This window comes from Poecilia latipinna, unplaced genomic scaffold, assembly GCF_001443285.1.
Source record: "Poecilia latipinna isolate Pla-1442-1.1 unplaced genomic scaffold, P_latipinna-1.0 Scaffold1307, whole genome shotgun sequence".
NCBI lineage: Eukaryota > Metazoa > Chordata > Actinopteri > Cyprinodontiformes > Poeciliidae > Poecilia > Poecilia latipinna.
In genome coordinates, this window is record NW_015113923.1 from 22,783 (window position 1) to 49,357 (window position 26,575).

Below are 26,575 nucleotides of genomic sequence, written 5' to 3' on the forward strand. Positions count from 1 at the left end.
AGAGCGCACAGCCTGCTGGGTGGGAGCGCAGTCGCAGGTTATCCATCGCCTTGTGCAAGTTGTGTACCGTCACTCCGCTGCCTCTGGGATCTTCCTTTATATAGACGTGAGACTTAACAAACCCATCTCATTCAGCTGCGGGTGCAGATTGTTTTCCTTTTTATTCTTTTGTGCCCTCTCTCCACTCTGCACCCCCTTGATTGGGCTTTATTCATCCTGCGTGTTTGTAAAGGCGATTGTTAGTGCGCATCATTGCGGGAGCCAAAAGGTTTGCCACTGTTCCATAGGAGATTGGTGAGTATTTCTTCTTTCGCTGCATGTTTTAATATTTTAACACCTCCAGGATACAAAGAATGGAGATACTGCAATGTTTTTAGCTGGTTTTACACACTTTATTCCGTTTTTTGTGACTAAAAAAGTGCCATAAAAGCAAGAGGGTTAGTACATTGTTGTTTCCTGTTATTTTTCTTTGACATATATAAGATTTTAACATTTCTATTATGTGTGATTCTGCAGTCAGAGTTTTATATGCTCTTAAGTTTGTGCATTCTGATAAATAGACTGCTATGACTTTGTTCAAACTTTCACCAGAATGTCTCTGCGTCATATTTGCAGTTTTGCTCCATACAGACTTTCGAGGAATTTCCCATGTTATGATTCAGAATCCTGTTAACATTCTTACATCACCTTTGTTCAGTCCTTGTCGGTTTTACTTCTCAGCGGGCTGCCCGAGCGTCATGACAGCTGAGAAGAGCGGGCCTGTTATAAACGGTAAACCAGAGGATGGCAGAGACCCGGACGGGTCCAGTTCCAGCCTCGACAATGACGAGTACAACGAGAGGGGCATGTGGAACAACAAGATCGAGTTCATCCTGTCTGTGGCTGGAGAGATCATTGGGTTGGGCAATGTTTGGAGGTTCCCTTACCTCTGCTACAAGAACGGAGGAGGCAAGCGATAAAAGCTTAGCTTTATCTCTGTGGCTGTAGGATGAACATGGCTTTTGAGTCTCCAAAGTGGTGAAACTGTGAGATACAGTGAGAAACCTTACAACAGTATTCATGCCTCTTCCAACCTTAAACTTTAATGTGTTTTATATGGACTTTAAATGACAGACCAACAGAAAGTTGAGCACAAGAAGTGGTTTGAAAAAGTTTTTCAAATATTTTAAAATTCAAAAAGTGTGCGTGTGCATGTCCTTATATTTAGCTCGCCTGAGTTGATTTAAAACTCTGTTTTTCGCTGCAGTTACATTAAGTCTGCGGAGTATGTCTCTCACAACTCGTATAAAGAGTGAGATTTTAACCCAACAGTATGATGCTGCCACCAGGACGATAGTTGGCTGTCTGAAAAAAGCATTTTCTTCTATATGTTTACCGAGTGTCATGTTGCAAATGCCAATCCGGACATTTAATGGATTGTCCCTTTCGTAAATGGTAGATTGATGAAGAGTACTACTAATATCTAGCCTGGCTATAGCCTTTCTGTGTAACTCGGCTCAATTGTCATCTCCATCTGGATTTTCTCCCTTTGAACTTTATGTCTCTGGTATATTTTCTACCACGCCAATCAGCGAACAGAATGAGAAGTTGTAGGAACAATGCCATCGATTTTCTGCGCAGTTTTAGAATTATAGTCTGCCTGTAGATTTAGGAATAACACAAGTGGAAGTGAACAAAGCTGTTCAGTGTGTGTTGGTCACGCTTACAAATATTGAATTAACATTAACAGCCGCCATGTTCAGAGCAACTCTTCTCTCTTCGCATTGGGGGATTGTTGTTTACAGCGCAGGCAATTTCCAGCAGACTTCTTAGCTTTGAATTGGTTCATTACATACATCACTGGCAAAAGGTAAAATTAAAACTTAGAGTGCATGCCTTCAGCAAACAGCTGTTTGCTGAAGGCATGCAGCTGAGGGTCCAGACCCTTTGTATGAAGCAAAGCGTAGAACAGAAGCCATGAAAAGCCACGTCTTGTATTTCCTTCACTTCACAGTTATGTCACGTGTTGCTCTTCATAAAGTCCTAATAAAACACATTCAAGTTTTTGGTTGATACTTTGTACGTTAAGTGTCACTGCTTGAAAAAGATGCCTGACTACTTTTGTAAGGCACTGCAGTTATTTTGCACACATATCAATAAAAGAGGCAGGTTGCCTCATTAGACTGAACAGCAGGGTGCAACTTCATGTCTGAAAAGGTCACCATGCATTCCAAGCTTGGCATCGTAATGAGTACTTTCATCTCTTTATTTGAATAGGAATAGATCTCTGCATTAAACCCTTCACATAATTCAGTACAGGATTTGAGAATTAACCTTTAGACTTATGTTGTATAATATTTTTGCATCTCCTGAAATCGTAAGGTACATTTATTTGTGTGCGTGAAGGTGCCTTCTTTGTGCCATACGTCATCTTCTTCGTGTGCTGCGGTATTCCTGTATTTTTCCTGGAGACGGCCTTGGGTCAGTTCACAAGCGAAGGTGGCATCACATGCTGGAGGAAAGTTTGCCCGTTGTTTGAGGGTAAGAAAACCCTGGATTTATCTGTTTACACTGAATTTTAATTAGCAAAGATAAAGTAGGAGAGAGAGAAAGTGTTTCACCAAGCTTCTTGATTTACTTTTGATTTTCCAGGTATCGGCTATGCAACACAGGTGATTGAAGCCCATCTCAATGTGTACTACATAGTAATCCTAGCCTGGGCCATTTTCTACCTCTTTAACTGTTTCACGACAGAGCTGCCGTGGGCTGCCTGTGGCCATTACTGGAACACAGGTAGGTGGTTAGGGGAAAACATTGTCTTATAATGACAAACAAATCTCTTCTAATTTAAAACAGAAAATACCATTGTGTTAAATTCTGCTGTGCATGTACACTTGATGCCATTGAAATGAAAACATGTCGCTGTGTTTGCAGAAAACTGTGTTGATTACTATGGGGAAAACGCCACCAACATCACCAACCCCAATGCAACGTCTCCAGTCATTGAGTTTTGGGAGTGAGTAGACTTTATTTTTCATTTCCCCCCCGCTTATATGTACAGAACTACATCACAGCATGGATTATACCACTGAGATTTTCACCATTTGTTGAACCAAATGCTTCTATCTGGATGAGAAATGCTCACTAGGTCATGTTTTTCTCTGATCTGCCATATTGTTAAAAAAACTGAGATTCTGACAGCTCCAAGCTGTGTCATTGACCCCCTCCCTTCCTAACCTCACAACTAATAATTAGTCAGCCTTTTTCATATTTCTGTGCCAGCAGGCTATGGTGGGCCAGCTGTCTCCCTGTTAGAGCCATGAGTGTGGCAGCAGATCATGGTTTGTTAGTGCATAGATTTGACCACACTTCCTGTACCACTGCTAGAAGCTTTGTACACATGACTAGGTTAATTTGACGCCAAGGCACAAAACCCTTTAAAAATCAATATGTAAAAAACATATTTGGATGATTGTCACTCAAACAAAAGAAAACTGAGTCTACTTAAAGCTACTAAATGAAAACATTTAGTAGCTTTAAGTTAATCCTAGAAATAAGAGGCCACAGAGTAAACCGTCATGTTGGTAGAAGTTATCAAATTTTATTAAACTTGTTCCAAGATGGACTAGCATTTTGTTTATTAGCATAAATGTTTTCAGTTTAGTTTTAGCACATTATTGTTGTATTTATGCAGCCTCTGTGCTCATAAATACAAAATTATTTGTTAGATTTCTAAGTATATCAATGGAATTTCTTAGGTTAAGAAAGCAGTGTTTATACGTTTACTTAGATTTTCTTTCTATCTTGTTGAACTTCTACATCAACCAGCTATTATCATTGAGATAAAAAACCATAAAGTCATTAATATACATCCAAGCACCCGCTTTAGCAAATTTACACAAATCTTATCCTGTTGGCTGACCAAAACAGAGGGTTGGGGCTCAGGGTGTTGGATCAGTTTTATGGGTTTCCACCAAGAACATGTCAGGATGATCAATGGCTGGTCAGAAGCCCTGAGGGTGAACTTGGTGGCACAGATTTTGGCAGGGACGTGTGGCTTTGTGGCACAGACTCCTGCTTCTCATCCTCCATCAGTGCAGTTGCTGGGTTGAGCTTCAGCAAACAGGAAACACACTCTTGACTCACCACTGCAAACAACATGTCGCTGGAGATGGCATGCTCATTTTTTTTTTGCACCCACATCATTTGGCATATTTCGACACAAATTTAGTTTTTTTTCTCTGTAGCTTATCAAGTTTGGTTCATATTCGTTAGTGACCCCCAGCAGGCTGGATGTTGATAGGAAAAGCATAAAGTGTCACCCCATGACTAATGCCATGAAGAAGTATCAGTGAAAGACTCATGGACTCATAGCCTTGTCCATAGCAGCTCTCTGGCTAGAGAGCTGCTGTAAACAGTTATTATGTTTTCTCTTTTTTAATTATTTTTCCCATTCTCTACTGAAGGCGTGGAAGGTGCTGGCTTCTTGATATACGACATTACGCTTAGTTCATGCCCTGCATCAACAAAGATTTGTGCTGCCCTTTAGTCATTTAATTAGCTGACGTTTACCTGAGACCACTGTCTGGAAACTGATGGTATTTTTGGATGTCGATTGTGGAAAAATTGCAAGTTTGAGACTGCAAAGACACATTGAATCTGCTGTAGTTGTCATGCCAGGCCACTATTTGGCGCTGTGATCTTAGCATGATGTCAAACATGCATGCGCTTTAGCTTCCATCTCATAGGAGTAACCCATCTCAGATGAACCAAGTGCTCATGTAACACATATTTTTTATCAGTAGTGGTGTTAAACTGAACAGGTTAAGTAGCACAATGCGCTACATTTACAAGCAGCAGAGTGCTTGTTAATAAAAAGCAATCTAAATGGATATTATTTATTGATTTTTATATCAATCACTATGAATGGAAATATGTTATAACATCTGTTGTCAATCTGTTTCACAAAGAAAAGCTACTGATGGTTTGTCCCTTTTACTTCCTTTCCCATGTAAATAGTTGTCTTCTGTTTTGAAAAAAGGCCAATTTAGATGTGACAATGGTTTAAAGGTTCATAAAGGACTATTCGGATGAGCTGTTGTGAGTTTTTTTAGGATTAAAGTTGTTTACATGGTGAAGTCCACTTTGGTCTTGGCTGCTCTCTGATTATATGTTAGCTTTAGCTTTAGGGGTCAAAATAATCTGAATTTGTAATAAATGAAGACATAATAATTAAATACTGCTGGAATGACATTAAAAATCCTGAACTAAATTGATTTTGATTTTGTTTTTCCCTTTGTCTTGTCCCATTCATGTATTCTTAATCTTCTGATAAGTACTAAAGGATGCTGAGCTCAGCATCATCTCCACATTGGAGAAATTTAGGTTTTATAAACTCTGGCAAATATCGTGTTTGTATGTTTATCGATAGATTTTAGTGGTTCTCCTGCATCACAGCAAGGGTGATTTATTTTTTGTTTTCTACCAACAGAAAAAAAACAAAAAACAGTTTGTAGAAACACTCTTTGCGGTGCAGAGGAGCCACGGATAGATTAAGGTGTTTTTTTTGTTGGGAGAATAGGCACTTGTCACCTCTTGATCCTGATCATCAAGTGAAATAGGATACCAGTGATGAGGAAAATAGTTCCTGGATTGTCCTGAAATTGCCAAGATTGCAGTGGTAGTAGTAAAATTGCAGTCCACTGCTGTCTTTACTGGTGTTTCTGTCCTCAGTCTCAGAGCAAAGATAGAGTTTCTTTACTGCAGGTAAATCCCTTCAGAGTTGGTCTCTGAATTCTTAACAAGCTTATTCAAGAAATGTTTATTTCATGCACGGTCTCTTAGCGACAGACAGAGATGAGATGTGTTTAGAAGGAGCTGGCAGTAAAACCTGTAAAACCCTTTTCAACAATCACACATTTTTTTAATTTTATGTTCAAGATTTGTTTTTTTTCTGAGGATAAACTTCCAGGATCCTTCCAGATTTGTCTTCATATTTTCAAACATGAGCCTTGGTGTTGTCGACCTTAGAGCAAAAGTGGTTATAGTTGTTGTTGTTATAGATTCACACACTTATGTGCCCAGGGAATGTGGCTGACCAGCAGAAGAAATGGTTTTGCTATTTTTACTCTGCTGCTGCACACATTTATTTATTTTTCATCATCTTCCTTCGGAGTTCTTACTTATTTAGCACAGCTAAATGCTTCAAGGCTAATCTCTCTGAAATGTTATTGGTGACTTTTCTTTCTGGGTTCAGTTCTCACACTGAACCCAGTTCTCACACGTTTTTTGCATAATACAAACAAAATGTCAGAATTTGCATTGCCGTGTGCAAATAATCCAATGTGTGTGTAAAGTGATCATTCTCTAATTCCAATAAATTCAGTGGGCTTCTAAACTGAATGTGTCTTACTAATTTTCATTCCTTACAAATGATAAATATTTGTTGTAAACTAATAATTTTCTGTGTGGTTTTGGGCCAAATCAGACGGAGAGTCCTGAAGATATCAGATGGTATTGAGCACATGGGAGAGATGCGCTGGGAGCTGGCCATGTGTCTGGCTCTGGCCTGGTTCATCTGCTACTTCTGCATCTGGAAGGGACCCAAGTCAACTGGCAAGGTAGGATTAAGCATTGTATGTTTACTGTTGTGCCTTACTGTGAGAATTGGGAAGCTGGTTGGAAAGGACGTTCCTTCAGTGCATTGCAAACGTATTCATAGCACATGAATTTTGTAACGTTGAGACAAGATAAGATGTAATTTATTGATCACAGAATTGGGCAATTTTTGAGCAGCAGCATGACATGCAGTCAATTTACTCAACGTAAGAAAGGCGGAAATGCATAATAAAATATAAATTTCCATATGGTAAAATAATGTTATCCAAAAGATCTATATTTTTAACACACACATTTCTGCAGATGAAGCAATGATGATGGGCAGTATGAAGCCATAATTAGAACATGTGCAGAAAAGATTTCCTGTATTTGTCTGTTTGACAGCAGAGCTGTAAAAGTATTTTGGAGAAGGTTGCTCCACTGTCTGTCCAGTGTGGTGGAGGGGCAGGTCCAGTCTGACCAGGATGTTTCTTCGGAGTCCTTCCCTCCACCACAATCTCACTCATCTCCAGTCTGAGACCAATTGCAGATCACAGAGCATTATTTATTCTTATTTGTTCCCCCAGGGGAACAAATAAGAGCATTTTTGAATATTATAACAACATATTCTGAGTGGGGTTTTTGGTCCAGGCTTTGACTAGGTCATTCTACAGAAGGGATACTCATGTTTTAGCTCCAGCTGTAGGCTTGGATTATTGTCCTTCTGAAAAGTCACATGGCTTGTGACAATCTGCTAATGTGACTTCTAATGGCTCTCTTCTTTCCACTCTTCCATTGAGGCCAGATGTGCAACATGCTGAACTAATAGTTACCATAGTGACAGATTTCCCCACCTTGAATTGTGAGTCCATGGTAACTGTCCTTCTCAGAGTTACCATGGACCTCTTGACTGCTTCTATGATTGTTTGCTGTTTGCATTAAACAAAGTTCTGTTATCCACCCATTCATCCATCTATTTGTTCATTCATCCACCCATCCGTCCATCCAGGATGCCTATTTCTAGCAGCCATTGGGGGAGAGACCGGGTACAGAGTTGGACTTTATTTACTACTTAAGTGACTTCTGAATGCAGTTGTGGTAATTAATTTTATTTTGAGTATCAAAGTAAAGGGGGCTGAAACTATACTTTTGAATTAAAGTAAGTAGCTTTAATCATTTCCATTCCAGTTGGTTTGTTACATGAAATGTTTAAAAAAAGACAGTTAATATCGTAACTTCTAAAAATAAATTAATCATTCTTATTCTGATGGTGTTGGGATGATGCATAGAAAGGTTTTTCTCTTTTGTTCTTAAAACAAGTCTCCAACAGGAGGCCAGATGAGTTTTCTTCTGCAAACGCGAAACAAAAAGGCTTGTGCTGGACCTACTTCTTTCCCTCCCGTCGCAATTTCCATTTAAATTTCCTTGAGTCTCTTCTGGCAGTCTCGTTGACGGACAGTAAGGACTCTACACCCTCCTATGAGAGCTTAGCGGCCCTTAATACAAATTCACAGATTCACTGAGCCAGAATGAGGACGAAGATAGAGCCAGACGAAAAGAGGAGAGGTGTGTACAGAAAAATTAATGCGTTCACATGATACATGATGGGGGGTGAAAAAAGACAACTAAGTTGTGATGCCTATAACTTTTGTTGGCTGTGAAGTAAGAAGGGTGAATGCTTCTTCATGGCCGGGCTTCAGCAGCCGGTCCAAGATTGATTCCTGTATTTACTAGAGGAGAAGGGATCGTTCATGAGGAGCATGCAGAGTACATCCTCAGCCTCTCTCTATCTCCCTCTCGCGCAATGAGAAATTAACCACAGCTCGCTTGTTGCAGGAGAGGGAGAGAAAAAGAGAGAGAGAGAGTTGCTTTCTTTCCTACGGACCCTCCAGCTCATTCACTCAACACTCTGCTAAGCTGTTTGCTTTTGTTGGTCGCATTTGCCAGCCATTCTCACATTTAAGCCCTGCTGTTAGATTTACAGCGAGGTTTGACCAGGAAATTTGTGGTGGCTTAGATGTTTACCCGTGGTGAGCGGGAGAGAGCAAGCGGTGCTTCAAAAGTTCATGGAGAGACCGAATATTGTCCTTTTCATCGCCAGAAAGATAAAGACATCCAGGGGGAGAAGGTTTAGGAAGTGTAATCATTTTATGTGACAAATTAAAGGAAGGTAATGCTGCAAAGGGGGACACATTTTCCCACACCCTCCCTGCTGGCCTCTCTTGGATTAATCCTCATGTATGCTCACTGTTCAAACTGAGCTTTGATCAGGTTTATTTAAAAGGTTTAAATCATTTTTTCGAGTTAAGGATGTTCAGGATATTTAATGAAGTAGAATGCCTTGTCTTCTGTCTTTCTGAACAAGTGAGTAAATCACAGCCTCATGCTGGTAAAGTGGACTGAACTTCTGTGGAGTTGGTTAAGAGCTTTACTCAATGAATGAAGTCCATTTCCTCCTCCCAGAAGCGTAAAAAAAGGAGTAGTCATTCATGAAAATGCTGCACCCGGTACAGAACAGCGATGTGACCACAGTGTCCAGGAGCTGCTGTGCACATTAGTGCATGTTTGTAGTATGTTCACTCTTCTTCCTTTCCTTTTTTAAATGAATGAATATCCATTTGTGTGTGAGCACTCATGCACTTCTGCGCGAGCTTCAAAGAACTGCACATTTTCCCACACTGCCAGGATCACTCCTCTGGGCTCCTCCTGTTAAAGAGACGGGGGCCAGAGGAGCCCTCTTTTCTTTCAAGGATCCTGGCCCAGCTCTGCTCTGTCCTGTTCTGTCCTCAATTGGACTTTGACTCGGTGCCAGAAAGCCAGGGGATGTATGTTGCTCGCCTCTGCCTCCCAAGAGCCCACAGTCTTTGTTGGGGAGAGTCTTGAGATGTTGAGCACAGTTCTGCTAAACCTGAATGGTTTGATAAAAAACAGAGCCGGGTTTGGGGTGAGCAAGGACTTGCTACTGTATGAATGGTGTCACTAGATGCATGTGTCATTGTTTTTTGAAACCAGGCAGATAGAGAGTGGAGTGAGTGGTGGAGTTTAAAGAGTGATGATGAGAGCACTGTGTATCCAATCTAAGGTTCACTACTGGTTAACGCATATTATATTATATTATTGTGCATTTGCATTTGTTATGGTGTATCTAAAAAGTCATATTTTGTAATTTCAAAGATGATCTTGCAACACTGCAATAATCTCCAGAACATTATTCTGATGTTTTGCATGGTGCAGGCCAATTGTTTTGTTCGGCTTCAGTTTAATTTGAAGTGCGCATCAGTAAGGGTCGGGAGATATGGCCTAACATAATACATGGTATGGATTTTTTAAGATGCACTGTACAGTTCATGATGTTTAAAATATTTTCATTGACCAGTGATCAGACCATGCAGACCTGATCATTGATTCTTTATCTGGAGCTGATTAATCCAACTTCTATAACTGAAATCTCAGTCACATTTGATGGTAAATTAGTTGTAGATAACCATTGTTGCTATAGAGATCTCTACTCGGTTGCATTTGATTTGCCACAAAGAATAGGAGATATAGGACATATTGTCCAGCCCTACATGACAATATGTGCAAACCATGTTAAGTTTTGTTGAAAAACTATTACACTGGTCTGTAGTTATTGTTCCTCTCTGTAATCTGACATACCCAGTTAACAGATGTGCATGTGTGCTTCTGCAGGTTGTGTATGTAACAGCTACGTTTCCGTATGTCATGCTGCTGATCCTCCTGATCAGGGGAGTCACACTGCCTGGAGCTTTTGATGGCATCAAGTTCTACCTCTACCCGGACATTTCACGTCTCTCTGACCCTCAGGTAGGCGTCGATTCTCTCCACTCATCTGCTTTCTCAGAAAATAATCCCAGCGAAAGTTTGTACTAGAACATTTACACCAAGCTGATCCTACTGGAAAAAGATGAATTAAATGTGGTGCGGTGTGTTCCTATTTGATAATTTGCTTTTGTTTTATTTTTAAACTCACAAAAACTTACAAGAATATAACTAAACTACAGTAATTTTCAATAAGTTTGAATGTGTGTTCTGGTGAGGCTCTTTTATGAGATTGAAAGTAGATATCAACATTCTGTACATTAATCCCACAGTTATGTGTTAAAATGTTATTGTATTGGTCTGATGTTATATACTAATCTTATATATTATGTTTTATTTAGCTTAAAGCAGAAAATGATCAAAATTTAAAGAAATAAAGGCTTAAAGACATCAGTTTTAGAGTGAGCAATATTTCACTTCGTGAACTGAGTTACTGAAATGAATTAAATGTTCAGTAATATTGTAATTTATTGAATATGACTGTACATGTAGGGATTCTTTTTCATATTTAATATGTTGAACTATGTGTTAATGTCAGCTTTCATGCTACTATGGTCACTCAGATCTTTATGTTTAGAAGAGGCCAGTCGGTATTAGTTTCTGATCCTCATAGAAACCAGCATTCAAGGTTTTAGATCAATTGGCATCATTGTAAAAGCCTGGAAAAGCAAAATCTCTCAAACTTTGATAGTTTAAGTCAATTGTCTTGACTTTTAAATGTTAATAACCTTATCCCAAAGGTGATTAGTTAAACAATTTCAAAGCAGTAGCCACAATAATGTTTCCCAATATCTTTGGAAACATTTGTTGATATTTGTGCTACCAGTTTCTGTGAGAGTTGCAGTTTTATGGGATACATTGGTCTGAAATTTCATGGTGTTGATGACAAACAATGAATGATTCAGAGAGACACAGAATGATGCACGCAGTCTCAGTCTCATTGACCTGGTTTGACAAGGCAGATTGTTTTGTTTCCTTGGCAACAGAGTACTCAGGAACAGGATAGTGAGTCATGACAACGTCAAAAACATAATAGGCTATAGTGGGAAGACATCAGTACAGGGAGGTGAATAAGATTGTTGTAATTTTATTGAGTTTTACTTGAATACACCTTTTTGGAGTCTACATTCTGCCAGCTGCTCATCGATAATTTAACTTAAACTCCCATTTAACTAAGAATTGTAGTTCCCTGGAGCATTTTCACAACTGTCTGTTTGCAAACTGCATTAATTCTGGTTGATAATCTGAATCTTGACAACTGCAGATTAGAGAAGTAGATCATAGCATTCTCAGCTTACAACCCCTGTCTAATAATCATAACCAACTGCAGTACTTAAAGCTAGAAAACACACTCACCACAATAATTAGCAATTATATTAAACATATTTTTTAAATAAATTAACAGATCCCAAGCAGTTCTATGAATATTAAAGTGTTAATTAATGGTAGCTGCTCTAACATTTTCTGTTGTCTATCCTCTTAACATGCCAAACTTTCAAAAACCATTACCATAAGAATGGGAAATGTCCTTTTAGTTTTCACTGTACGGCTTCACAATCTGTAAAGTTATTTGTTAATTAATTTTGTCTTATTTGAAGTGTACGAAGATGTTTACACTAGGAAGTAGACCAAAAATATTCATATTTGGTCATATTGGGGGTTTTGCAGTGAAGAAAACCAAGAAATTACTTGTACTATGTAAATATTCACCTCGTTTACTTGATTTTTTTTATTGAACCAGATTTTGCAGCAGTTACAGCCTCAAATCTGTGGGAAGTATAAAGCCAAAAGCTTATACCTTTAGGTGGTCTGGCCCGTTCTTCTCTGCAGTTCTTCTCCGGATGGGAAACGACTGTCAGCCATTTTCTGATCTCTCTGAGAAAATTTTGGAACATTTTGAGAAAACAGACTAATTTAATAAAAATTGGATTAAGGCTGTAACGTAACAAAATATGAATAATTTCTATATGTTCTGTACAATTAACTTAATCTTTTAATACTAAAATACCCAAGAAAGTGCCATGTCAAAACATGCTTGGCAAGGTTTTCCCAGTTTCCTACAAACCAGGCATGTTGGAACAATCATGCAAATCCTGATCATTGTGGGGATATTCCATTAATCTTATTTATTCTGGGATAAAACTAACATCAGTTGTAATTAAATTAAACAATACATGTTAGGTAGGTCAATACTTAATTCAGCCAAAGTAAAACAAAAATATTGAACTTTAAGTAAAGTCTGTGGCATTAAAGCGGCTTCATAAAAATCCTCACCAAGCCTTCATATGTTGATTTGAGAGTGAGAACAAGTTGACAAATCACAGCCTGGCAGGAAACTTTAAGGCTCTAATTTAGCAATTTCATTTTTAGTTTTCGACTTGATTTCATCCAAGCACTTGTTTTCCACTCCACACTCTGGCAGACACATCATGTGGAGAGTTAAATTTATGTGATAACGAGGAAAAGTTTCTGCCTGATAATTACCAGAGTATGCAGTCTATGTGAAAATGTGCTTTCAGATAAACCCATCTGTTCCACCACAACTTCCTGCCAAGAAAAGGTGTTATGAACATTTTATTTCAAGGCGTAATTCTAGATTTGGATGTTATGCTGCACCATGTTGTTGTGTTTTATAAACACTGAACTATTGTTTGTGTTTATTTATGTTGTGCTAAAACCTAAAATACAACAGAAAGCAAAAGCAAAAATAAAACCCTTTAGATAATTTAACGTAGTAGAGATATAAATGTATTTAGATGAATTTGACTTAGCTACTCTTTCTTTTTTTTTTTTTTAAGGTGTCCAGATTTTGTACAATATGAGGGACGTATCTACATATAAAAAGTGATATAAATGAAAGGTGCTGGAGGAAAAAAGAGAGAATTCAAACAGCTATTAAGAGTGATGGGCAAGCGATAAAATGGACTCCTGTTGGGTGGAGGACATTAGTTTTGACCTTAAGTTATATTAGCTTCCTGTGGGACAATCAGTGCTCTGTTCTGTTTACAAGGCAACGTGAAATGTGTGTGTGGATGGGTGTTGCTTCCTCTAATCCAGAGGTCCCCCCTAGAGGGGCGCCGTGTCATTGCAGGGGGGGTCGCGGGAAGGCGTCTGGATAAATAAAAAAAAAAACATGAACACTGTATGCGCTGGGTTTTTACCTTAGAATTGCCAACTCTCTGTTATTCCTATGTCAATTTGATACAGTAGAGGCTTCCACACTTCCCATATTTGTGTCCTCTATCACTTTTATCAGCAGTTAAAACTGCTTAATCCGTTGTTAACATGTTGTAACCTGTTTTTCCGAGCCGCCTTTAAACGCAACATGAGCGCTACGCTGGGTTTCCACCTGTGAAGGAGACCTGCTGCTGCTGGGCGGAGCTACGTAGGTTTGTGTTAGAATCACGGCAGCAAACCAGCAAAACGCAAAGAACTTTTCACAGTTTTTCCCTCCAAACTAACCGACTGAGGTGAGTAAAGCTGCAGGTAATGTTAGCTAAAAGATGACTAGCTAATATCAATGCAGCACCTTAAGCTTAACAAGTACCTTGTAGGCTACCGATGTTGGTGTCTATTTTCAGCTACATACATTAATTTTGCCCCCAAAAAAGTCGATGCGCCCCCCGTCACCCGCGTCGTTTCAACCAGACAGCCATTTGTAATCCATAGGGGGGGCGCAGAAAATGTTTGGAAACCACTGGGGGGGCGCAGAAGAAAAAGTTTGGGAACCACTGCTCTAATCTATTCTATCCAATATGCCTTCCTTTCAGACCTTTAGCATCTTCTCTACACATTTCATACACTTTTTTTTTTTTTGTCTCACTCACTCCTGCAACGTTTTCCAAATCTGATGTGGCGGATACACAACACAATTCAACTTAAAAACAACCAAATTCATTAGAGAAAATAACTTCTTCACACAGAGCATGTATTCACAACCCCTTAACTTTTCCCACATTTTGTTTTGTTACACTCTTATTCCAAATTGTATTAAATTAATATTGTTCTTCAAAATTCTACTCAAAAAACCCCCTTATAAAGTCATGATATCTTGGATTCACACCAAAGAGTTCAGTCTTTATCTCATTAGACCAGAAAACTTTGTTTTTCATAGTTTGAGAGTCATTCAGGTGACTTTATTAAGTGTTTTTTATTAAGGAGTGGCTTTTGCCTGACTGCTCTACCAGACAGTTATGGGGTTAAAGTACCATCATGTTTTGGCATAATTATCTCTAGATGGAACAAAAGTGTTTGTCAGTGGTTGAAATCATGAACAGTTGAAATCAGAAAGCTAACCTGAAGGGTATTTTTCTCTGCACTGTCACTGTGAGTTTTCATTAAAAAGTAACAAAGGAAGGAAGATTAAAGTTTTCAAATTAAGTTGCCAGAATTTAGTTGTCATAATATTACAAGAGGGTGTTGGATAAGAAACGCCCTCGTAATCAAATAGATTTGGAGAACTTTAAGAGATCAAAGTAGGCAAATATTGCCAATCTGGTGTGGGATGCTGAGAGGCTTCTGCAAAAGATTTTATTCAATGCTGAAATGCAAAACAAAAGGAGCTTCTTCAAAGTATTAGGGTCACCAAAGGAGACAGTTAAAAAACAAAATTAGTACTACTGCCAGATCTTGCGAATGTGTATATTTTATCTCTTACATCAACATGAGAGTTAAGTACTTTTACAACCAGGTTATTGATTGTTTTGTCATCATAAAAATGCATAAGTGAAGCTGGCATTTTAGCAGTGGTTTGTAATATTTGATTACATTGTGTAAATATCATACAAGTTATGGTGTAACTGAATGAAATTAGCAATTTATACTATACTTTAAGTTGATTGTCAAAAAATTTGAATTATTAATCCATGACTTCCTTTTTTCTCTGTGGTATGAATGTGATGTGACAGAGATCTATTTATACCAGCTCGTCTTCAAACGCGGAAAAAACCCCAAAACAAAACATGCTATTTAAATATGGCAAACGTGCTATGCTTTATAAATCAGTAAATTGCTAAAAGGAAATAAATACTCGCCTTAACTCACCCATATCTACAGTTAGGGTAATACTTAGAAAGTTTAAAACTGGAGTTGTATTTATCTTGCATACTGGGTGATATGATGATAAAATCTCCTAAATTCCCTGTTAAAGAATACATTTTTTTAAGTTCTAGGTAATGCTGTTTAAGTAGAAACTCAATTTAGAAAGAATTTGATAAATCTTTACCAGTGATGCCAATATTGGAAAAGGGAACTGTGTCTGCAAAGAACAGCCTGATAGTGGAGGTTACTCAGCAGTCAGTAATACTGAGGGACTGATTGCTTAAAAGCAATGAATGCAGAAGAGCATGAAGTGTGAATTTGCTTAACAGAGGGGAGCAGGACTGACCGCCATTGGTCCAGATGTTTTGTTCTCAACCAGTTATACGAACAGAAAGCTGGATTATCTCAAAATGCATGACTGAGAATCTGAACCAACATTTTGTTTAACTTTAAAAGTGTTTTCTTAGATATACTTTAAGACCTCTCCAGTTCATTCATTGATCATCTTTCTTGTATTTCATTCTTTACTATGCACCATTGAACCATCAGGAATAGTTTCCTGGAGCCATAGTCTCAACATAACCAAACACAAGAATGCCAAATTAGGCACAACATCAACAAGTGATCCGCTCTGAGCCTGGGCCTTTAAGGTTTCCCTTCGCTGTGCAGCCATCAGCCGAGGGTGAACTAAAGGGAACATTAATGAACATTAGGAGAGAAAAGCCCGTTCTTCCACAGGAACAGTCCTGTGTTTGTGAGGTCACAGAAGTTACCCTGGTTACTCCCAGGAGGGAGCAAAGACCTTGCGTTTGTTAATTGTTTTTCTGTGGGGAAATGAGATTAGTCGCTGAATGGTGATGTGAGAGAGTTTTCAAAGAGTCATGCTGCATTAAGTTTGAATTTGCTAGCACCCCATGCTATCCTGTGGGTCCTGGGTCCCGCGCTGCTCCAAGAATGAGTTTCACCAACGCAAATGTTTAGGTTTACCAAACTGTTTTACATTTGTACATTTTTGTGTTTTTGATGGGCCAAATTTGATGTCCACACAAGCATTAAAAACAAAATGTAGTGCCAATGTAGAAAAAATTATGTGCATTATATTAAAGCTTTTAAGATGAGTTGCAATTAATATTTTTATGAATCTGATATTTGAACATCGTGTAAAAATTATGTGAATATATAGGTCTGTATGACTCAGTTTATATTAGTTTAAGATTTTAATTTCAAATAAAAAAAAAAAAAAGACAGTTTGCCAAACTCAAAATTAGTTGGTGCGTGAACCAGCCTTTGATTTTGACTTTTCATTCTCCAAAGATGATTTTTCATTTCCTGCTCACCTCAGATGGTCAGTTTACTTTTATTTTAGCCAAAATAAACTTATTTGTCAAAAAGTTATTTGTTTTACTTCCATCCATTTTCTTTACACCCTTGTCCCTCAGTGGGGTCGGGAGGGTTGCTGGTGCCTATCTCCAGCAATTGTTCCGGGTGAGAGGCGGGGTCACCCTGGACAGGTCACCAGTCTGTCGCAGAGCAACACAGAGACAAACAACCATGCATACACACCTAGGGGCAATTTGGAGAGGCCAATTTACCTGACAGTCATGTTTTTGGACTGTGGGAGGAAACCAGAGTACCTGGAGAAAACCCACGCATGCACAGGGAGAACATGCAAACTCCATGCAGAAAGACCAGGGCCGGGAATCAAACCCAGAACCTTCTTGCTGCAAGGCAACAGCTCTACCAACTGTGCCACTGTGCAGCCCTTATTTTTTTTACTTTTACAGTGGAATTGGGCAATAAACACATTTCAAAATAACATTTTAAAGTCTTAACAAAAACATCCTATTTCTCCATTATTCATTTAGCTTTACATAGTAAGATTTCATCCAGAGCTGAAACATATTTAATACAATATTAAACTTTCACTGTTGCTCTTCAACTTCAGGCTCCCCATAGAGAACAATGGAAGAGGGTAATAATGAAGTGACTCGTGTATTTTTAGCCACTGAAAGATTTTGACTTCCTTCAGAATCTTAATCCATGATTTATGCAACTGCTCCTTTGTGTCCATCAAAAAGAAAGAAAAAAATTAAGTATTTCATTATAGTCACTGCTGCAACAAAAAAGGAAGGGTAAAAAAGCTGTCAAATATTTCTAGAAACTATTTAATTAAAATCTTTTCCTAGGGAGTAATACAGTAAGGTCTTAATTTTGTGGTTCAATAATTTATAAATGGATCATAGAAAGAAACGTGGTCGTCCTTTATGTGCCGAGGGACTTAATATTGTCATTAAACTATGCAATAGACTAGTAAAATAACAGGCAATGAAAGCAGTGGTTTCTGAAAGTTTAAATCTGTTATGCTGTTTATATTCAGACAAGACGTGGCAGGTCTGAATTCAGCTCACACCTATTAAAACTGAATTAATCGCTTCATTGTTCAGCGCTCTGAGCTAAATATACTGTTCCAATATAACCTAATTCATATTCATTTTTTAGTAAATAAAAGTTCTCTAAAATAAGTTGTTAACCACTGTGAATCATAATAAACGTTGCTTGAGGATATTGTTTATCATTTCATGTTATTTGCATCCTGGTCTTTGACTGCTTATTTACATGTGCTTGCTTCTTTCCTGTTCTCCATTATGTTGTTGCTAAATTCACATCAAAGCTCTTCTATAACAAAATCTTGACCTGTGGTATCTGTAGCAAACTGAAATCACATTATATGATATCAATGACACTTTCATATATAAAGCTGAGAGAAAAGTTTGCTGTGTCATAAATGTAATGTTCTTTCTTTTGACTGCTGCAGTTGAATGGTTACATTTTGACTCATTGCAGGCCTGGAGGATGCAGAATCTAGAATGTAAAGTAGAATATCATATGAAGTTTTCATTCTGACGGTTAAAACTTGGACGGTTAAAATAAGTAGGTTAAGAACTACAGGAAGATATGTTTGTTATAGAACCAAAAAGATGTGAAAAAAATGTGTGTCAACCCTCTTAGCCTCTTCCCTTCATTCTCTCCTAGCAGAATATATAATCTGTGCTTGCAGATTATGTATTGGTCTTGAATTTATCCTCACTGTCTTTCAGTTTGAACCTGTCATTTGAGTAGATTAATGTGCAATATTTAAAGGTTGAGGTTTGATTCCATAATTAATTTTCAGACTCAACAATAAATTATTTGATTCTTTCTTGTGTACCTAGGCTATTTACGTATATATTATTTTCCTTTAGTTATGTCTAGCATTTTTGCAGAAAAGCAGGTGGATTTATGTCAGTCTATATTAGGCATCAGGTGTTAAGAGGACTATATTTTTACCCAAGTGAAACATTTCTCAATGTGTTCATTTTACATTTATGCTGTTTCTTTACCTTTGATATTACTAACAGGTGTGGGTGGACGCAGGAACCCAAATTTTCTTCTCCTATGCCATCTGCCTGGGCTGTCTCACTGCTCTTGGAAGTTACAATTCCTACAACAACAACTGCTACAGGTATGTATGCAAACATAGAGTAAAAGGCACTGAGTGGAAAAACAAAAAGTGTACTTCTTTTGCTAATCGTTTTATCACCTCTTCTGTCTGTCTTCGCTCTACTCCTCAGGGATTGCATCATGCTGTGTTGTCTGAACAGCGGTACCAGCTTCGTGGCAGGTTTCGCCATCTTCTCTGTCTTGGGTTTCATGGCCTATGAACAAAATGTTCCCATCGAGGCTGTGGCTGAATCTGGTGAGAGAGCATAAAGTAAAATGATACTTCAAAAATAACAACAGGATAACGAACTTTCAGAAAAAATGATGTGAATCTGTAGATATGGTAAACCTCAAAGTGAGTCTTGATGCTCATATATGATATTGTGCTAAACTAGATTATCCCTCCATGGTTATATAACTCATTACTCCTCACTTAAGTGTTTAAAATGCTGCATCATGGTTTATTCAACTCATCATGAATAATTTTGAGAACGTGACGGAGCAGAGAAGAATTGAGACGTTTATCTTAAAATACATCTAGGATGAACTTAATGCTTCAGATAAGACTTTATTTACAGAACTGTTCGAAAATAATTCCCAAACAACATAATGTTGATCCTCCTATTTCTGTCGCTCAACCAATGAATTAGGCTTTTAGAGGAGACACATTATGCACTTCTGACTTAGGGTGCATTTACACCAGGCCTGTTTGTCCACTTTAATCAAACTCTTGTCCATTTGCCTAGAAAATCTGGTTCATTTGGGGAGTGGTGGATGTGTAAGTGAGCTCTGATGTGAGCCAAAAAAAGCATATTCTGGTCTGTCTCAATTTGGTTGAAATGAACGCTGGCGGGATTTGAATGCATATGTGAACACCAAGCAGACACCAAAAACAGCAAACAGACTACTGCGCAGTGCATGCTGGGTAAATACAACCAAAGCAAATGTGGGAATCTAGGGCTAGCTGGAGAAATGACAAATCCTTTTGTCTTTAGCAAAAGGATTTCTCTTTTGCTAAAGACAAAAGAGAAATCCTACAACCGCTAAAATCTGACGCCAATCGATTTTTGTTTGCATTTTGGGAAAAAAGAAGTTGCCATCATATCTTCTGATGCTTTTGTGTCACTAACTTATGTGGTTCTTGGTGCAGTGCCACAACAGGAGAGAGGGGGAACAAGTTGCTCAAAGGGTTTGGTTCGTTTCACAGCGCAGTGTGAAAGCGAACTGCGCCAGCCGAAAATGTAACTAATGTTGAAACTTTGGTCACTAAAGGAACTGTGTCTACCGGACTTCCAGATGTGAAGACAACCTTAATTTCCTGAGGTCATACAAGGAATCAGTTGTGGTTTCTGATATGGGCAAAAGCCCAGGGCAGCAACTTGTGGGGGGTGGCATGAGCGCCCCACCCCCCCATCCCCCCACTCCTGGGTCCTCCAATTGCTGTCACCCTCTCACTCTCAATCAGAGGATTTGAATGTCAACAGTGCCTAATGCAAAATCCCACTAATAAAGATTCAACTTCCCAGAGGTTTCAGCTGATTGCTTGTTTTTTGATTAATTTATTAAATAATTCTCTGAGGGACACTCAGTGAGCATTGACAGTCAATTGATACTCAAATTTAAAATAAAAAATAGATGCAGAATAGATAAATGAATGTAGTAAAGTCATGGTAAAAGTAACGGTCCTGACATGGTCAAACATTGAACATTTGTTTAGTAATTAGAGAAAACATGAATGACATCCCAGATGTCAACCCAGAACCTTCTTGCAGCAAGAAGGTTCTGGGTTCGATTCCCAGCCCCGGTCTTTCTGCATGGATTTTGCATGTTCTCCCTGTGCATGCGTGAGTTTTCTCCGGGTACTCCAGCTTCCTCTCACAGTCCAAAAACAAGATTGTCAGGTTAATTGGTCTGTCTAAATTGTCCCTCGGTCTGTCTCTGTGTTGCCCTGTGACAGACTGGCAACCTGTCCAGGGTGACCCCGCCTCTCGCCCGGAACGTTAGCTGGAGATAGGCACCAGCAACCGACCCCACAAAGGGACAAGGGTGTAAAGAAAATAGATGGATGAACGACATCCAACTCCAATGTCTCAATCAAAAGTGCGAAAAGGCTGTCAAACCTACAAACAAAATCAGATACAATAGAATGAAAACGTAAGCAAAACTTTCACTGTCCTGAAACCAAGTAACAGTGAATCATCTTTTTGTTTTTGTTTCAGGTCCTGGTCTTGCTTTCATTGCATACCCCAAAGCTGTGACTATGATGCCTCTGTCTCCACTTTGGGCTTGTCTCTTCTTCATGATGCTGATCTTCCTTGGCTTGGATAGTCAGGTGAGAATAAATCTTGTGATTGGAGGATTGTACAAACCAAATTAAACCTCACTTTGAATAAGACAATGTATAATAATCATAGAGATCACTATATATAGTTTAAAACTTGAACTCTGAGGAAAAACAATGCTTTCAGGCTAATTTTGACATCATGTATCTTTTTTTTATTTTTTTTAATTTTTTTTTTAGTATAATTAGGTTTTTAGGGAGAAGCATCAATAACTGGTGGCTCCATCCGACCGGAGAAAAGTTGAAAGCAAATTGTTTCTCCTTTTTCATTTAAATTTAATTAGTTTATGTTAGCTTTAAATGCAAATTATTTTTAATGAAAGAACTTGAAATAACTAGAGTTAAAGGAGATTTGAAAATGTTTACGCATAACTAATTTTAGATAGATTTATTGAAAGAAAATGACCCAGGCCAGCATAAACTGCCACAATGTTCAGCCCTTCAGCTTTATAATTGTTTATTTCTTTGAGTCTTCCCACCTTGTTATGCTTTACAAGTAAAAGTTGTATCACTTAATGTTTCAACAATTACTTTAAATAAGTCACACTTTAATTTGCTGTGTTTATTATGTATGTTATCTGTACATTATGTCATGTTTTTTATGGTATTACTTAGTAATACCCTTACATCATCATATACTTAACACAATATATGTTGTGCCACAAAATAAACTGAGTTGAATCAACTGTGTCTGTGAATGTATTTGTTGATTTGTTTGTTTTTCAGTTTGTGTGTGTGGAGAGTTTAGTGACAGCCGTTGTGGACATGTACCCAGAGACCTTCAGAAAGGGTTACCGCAGAGAGCTGCTGATTCTCTGCATGTCCATAGTCTCTTTCCTCATAGGACTCATCATGTGCATGGAGGTAAGAATCCCTCTATATGTTTCGCCCAGCTGATGTTCGTGTGAAAAGCTGACACCCATCTCCTTCCGTTAGGGAGGAATGTACGTCTTCCAGCTGTTTGATGCATATGCAGCCAGCGGGATGTGTTTGCTGTTTGTGGCCATATTCGAGTCCATATGCATCGGCTGGGTGTATGGTAAGATGAGATTTTAAAGCTGAAATACAACTAGTTTTTTTTTTTGTATTACCACTGACTCATGTTGCCGAGTTTGGGTTTTTGATGGTTGTTACAGACTTGAGCAAAGCAAGTTTCACTCTCCTTACTGGAAGAATGTTGTTTTTCTGCCCTCTGCTGGAGAATGCACAGAAATACATGCAGCATACATTTATTGTGATAAAATTATAAATCAGGTTATTAGGATGTAAGAAAAATAAAAAAATATATATATATTGACTTGCTGCTAAAGCTTGTCTTATATAAAGTTATCTAATACTGTATGGACATTATGTAATGACTAAAAGGAAAATATGCATGTAGAAATTCTTTGGTATATGAACATTATTGTTGTTATGAATTGTATAATTCATGACATAAAATTCAGCTAAATAAGTCTGCTGTTACACAGAACATCACAAAACGCCTCTGGCTCTCTTGATGTTAACTTTCAAAAAACATTTTGCTCACATCAAGTCAGAAACGTAGCCTTACACAACGTTGGGCTGTCAAGAGGCATCAGTCATGTCGTTATTTTGATGATGCATGCAGAATCTCCTGAGTGAGACTTGTTTTCTTGCAGGAGGCGACAGATTCTACCTAAATATTGAGGACATGATTGGATACAAACCTTTCGTCTTGATCAAATGGTGCTGGATGATCCTGACCCCGGGCATCTGTGCTGTGAGTAAGAGCATGAATAAGAGCAGACGACGCAGAGATGAGCACACAAGTGGCAAATGACTTAGATTTGTTTTTTCATAGCTTGGTTCGCATGGAGCGTTAGTTTCAAAAGGCGTACAGTTATTTTAAAAATAAAAATGATAATCAAATAAAAAAAAAATACATCAGTAGCTTCCAAAAGAATGCTTAAAAATATGTTAACTGTTTGCAAGTTGTCTATTGTTATCAATAGTCTGATGTTTTTACTAATCCCTTAATTAGTGAATTTATTAAATAAATATATGTAACATTTTTAAATCTACTGTTATGTCTAACTTGTTTTATCCAGTAACTTCTGTGCCCCCTTTTTTCTTCCCGTCTCCTACTAATCTATACCCAAATCCACCAGTGATTAACCAAGAACTACGTGTGCCATTTCATTAAAAGTATTTAAACCCAGAAAGTAGTTCCTTGTTATTTAAAACCGTGTTTTCACTATGATTTGCAAACAATGTGTTTCTTGTTGATGCAGGGAATTTTCCTGTTCTTCCTGATTAAATACAAGCCTTTGAAGTACAACAACGTGTACATCTATCCTGACTGGGGCTACGGTATCGGCTGGTTCATGGCTATGTCCTCCATGGTGTGTATCCCACTGGGCATTATCTGGATGATCTGGAAAACTCCTGGGACCTTTTCTGAGGTAAAGAAATCTTAGCAAGAAAGGACAATCACTGTTCTCCTTTATTATTATTACATTTGTCACGTTGACCCTATTTATTGGCACCACTGACGGAGATGTGTAAAACCCCTAAAATGAAATAATATTTTATTGCAGTAACTGTTTGTAATAAAATCACTTATAGCACTGCTGTAGTTAAACATGGAGTTGATACTTCATAAAACCTTTTTTTCGGCCAATGGACTTTGCTATTTTCTATAACATACCACGAGGCTGGAGATAAGGGATCTGTGATAGTTTATTTTTTAACAATCTTTTTAGAGTTGTCCATAGTTATATGTCCTCTGTAATACAATCTTCAGCTCTTTCTACAAGTTTTTTTTTCCATAGGAGATTAGTCAGAGGACTAAAATTGATTTTTTTCATCTGGTGAAACATTTCTGTGTTGATTTGACAATGTGTGTCTTTTATGTCATTATTTTGCTGAATAAAAAAACCTACATTCAATTTTCTGGCAGAGGTCGACAACCTCACAGTCCCTCCACTATACTGTAAAAGTAGGCATGAAGTGTTTTTTCCATATATTTTGTGTTAAACAAAATAAAGTGAAATTCAGGAAAAGTTCACCTAGTAATATTTTGATATTAGAACATCAAAATAATCTTCCAGAACGTTTTCGGCAGATTATTCTGAACAGCTGGTTGGCATATAGATGGGGTCTAATGACTCTTTGGAGACTTGATGATGCTGTACTCTGTGAGCTTTGGTGACTTTTTTTTTAGCTATCTACTAACATCCTGCTCATAGAGCATGGGCAAAACATACTTGGATTCTCTTCTAGTTTAATAGTCAGGGGCTCACAGTGGATTTTTGTTTCATGTCATATTTACACTATACGAGATGTCCCTGGAAGATCTGTTCAACTTAAAAAAAAAAAAGCAAATAAGTAAAATTCTTCCATCTTGAACAAATGTACTCTAAAAGGGGTTGGATTTTTCTTATTTTTTTATGAGGAAAATCTTGCTATTACAATAAAAGATGAATTTATTAAGGCAAATTGGTAGATATTTGCCTTATCTAGATGGCTTCCAATACATTTACTATATCATGGAAATTTCAAACTTTTTCACAAGATGCTTTTCTTAATAAATATATAAATTTGTGTCAGAATAACAGCTATACCTGTTGTTCTACCAAAGTTAAATAGGTACTGTGATATATTATAATCAATGCATTTTAAGGGTGTATTCACATTAGTCCATGTTAATCAAACTTTAGTGTGCTTGACTAGAGAGTCTGGTTTGCTTGGGGAAGTGAATGTTTAAATCAACTCATGTGGACCAAAAAGCAAACTCTGGTCCACCTAAAAACCTAGGTCGCAGTTTGGTTGCATATGCAAGTCAATGCTAAGCAGACCAATGGCTTGTGGTCTTTTACCAAAGACAGAAGAGAAGTCCCACATCCTCTAAAATCTGACACGGCTCCATTTGTGTTTACATTTTGTGAAGAAAGAAGTTGTGTTCCTGTCTTCTTCTGAGGTTTTTGTGTCATTTCCTTCAGTGGTTCTTGGTGCAGCGCCACCACAGTTGAAGGGGCAGAACAAGTTTTTCAATTACTCTGGATTGTTTGACACATTCCAGTGTGACAGCAAACCAGACCAGCTGAAAATGTTACTAAATAAATGTTGCAATATTGGTCCACAATCAAACCAAGTCTACTGAGAGTGATCTTTGATTAGCTCAGCAGACTTCCACACTTCTGCAGCATCTGTGAGCCAGACATGGGCATTCTCTGAGTAAAGTTCAAAAGCTGCCATGTCGTGTGAAAACCCTAAAAAAATACCCTGAAAGCCCAGAGGAACCTCTGTATATTTGTAACTTCAACCGGAGCAACACTTCATGCCGTGATCATCGTGGCGTATAAAGTTAACACATCTTTCTTTCTGAATCTTTGCAGAGAATGAAGAAGCTGACCACTCCCAGCCCTGACCTAAAAATGAGAGGCAAACTCGCTGCCCTCAGTCCTTACGCTGTCAATGATGCCAAACTTAAAACAGATGGCAAAATATCCACCATCTCAGAGAAGGAGACGCATTTCTAATTGACCCAAGCTGCCAGCTGTCTTAAAGGACCAGTCAAACAAAAATGAAAACCGTCGCAGCATTACAGGCCACCACACAAGACAAAAAAATGGAAACAAACGACTCAGAGTGCTGTTTTTGTTTTGTAAAGAAACGAGTCTAAGAAATGTTGATGCTCATATGTAGTCTGCTTCTGTTTTGCACTGCTTTTAAATAACACAATTATTGTCTTAACTTTCAAGCTTAAGCAGCTGTTTCCTCATTTTTAGCCATTAACGTTTAAAGACGTGTTGATTTTGTGTGCTAAATGGTGAAATCCTGTCCTGGTAACTGTCAGTAATGGTCTCACTTATGTCTGTGCCTTTAGGACGATAGCAGCGTGTTCTATAAGGCTTGCTCTCTACAATCACTTGCAAATTGCTGAGATCCTATTAGGTAAAAGGTACCCAAATGAGACTGAGATGTAGCAGCTGGAGGGGCCGTTCTGAATGCATATTCATGCTCAAGCTACATGAGGGGGGGCTCCATACCCCTGCAAGTAATAATTTACCATTGAAATATAAGATCTAAGACTGTGAGGACGTTTTTTTTTTTTTAAACTTTAGGTGTTGTAGACCAGCATGAAAACAAAGAAGAAACTAAACTTCTACATAAATGTCCACCATTTGGAGTGTTGCGGTATTACAGAAAGACAAAACAATTTCCTTGGTTTAAAAATCTTTTATTTTGAGGTTTACACTACATTTGTTCACATGGCTACAAATAGATGTTTGTGACTCGCCGGCTGAGTCAAAAACACGCCTCTTTCTCCTCTAG

The 26,575-nt window shown here is 38.1% G+C and overlaps 1 protein-coding gene across 1 annotated transcript; it reads left to right on the forward strand.

Annotated features, from left to right (window-relative positions):
* slc6a11b (solute carrier family 6 member 11b) lies at window positions 1–26,349 on the forward strand. The gene is made up of 15 exons (XM_015055276.1): window positions 1–294; window positions 721–948; window positions 2,386–2,520; window positions 2,632–2,772; window positions 2,914–2,995; window positions 6,467–6,599; window positions 10,267–10,401; window positions 18,855–18,958; window positions 19,068–19,192; window positions 21,156–21,268; window positions 22,004–22,141; window positions 22,214–22,316; window positions 22,918–23,018; window positions 23,530–23,700; window positions 25,636–26,349. The coding sequence occupies exons 2-15, from the start codon at window positions 738–740 to the stop codon at window positions 25,777–25,779; spliced, it is 1,836 nt and encodes a 611-aa protein (XP_014910762.1). The 5' UTR covers window positions 1–294; window positions 721–737; the 3' UTR covers window positions 25,780–26,349.
* The last annotated feature ends 226 nt before the right edge of the window (window positions 26,350–26,575 follow it).

Bases quoted from the DNA above. Each gene is read 5' to 3' on its own strand.
- slc6a11b (XM_015055276.1), top strand. From the start codon at position 738: ATGACAGCTGAGAAGAGCGGGCCTGTTATAAACGGTAAACCAGAGGAT. The intron at 949-2,385 runs GCAAGCGATAAA...GTGTGCGTGAAG, and splicing joins CTGCTACAAGAACGGAGGAG to GTGCCTTCTTTGTGCCATAC. The intron at 18,959-19,067 runs GTATGTATGCAA...TCTACTCCTCAG, and splicing joins TACAACAACAACTGCTACAG to GGATTGCATCATGCTGTGTT.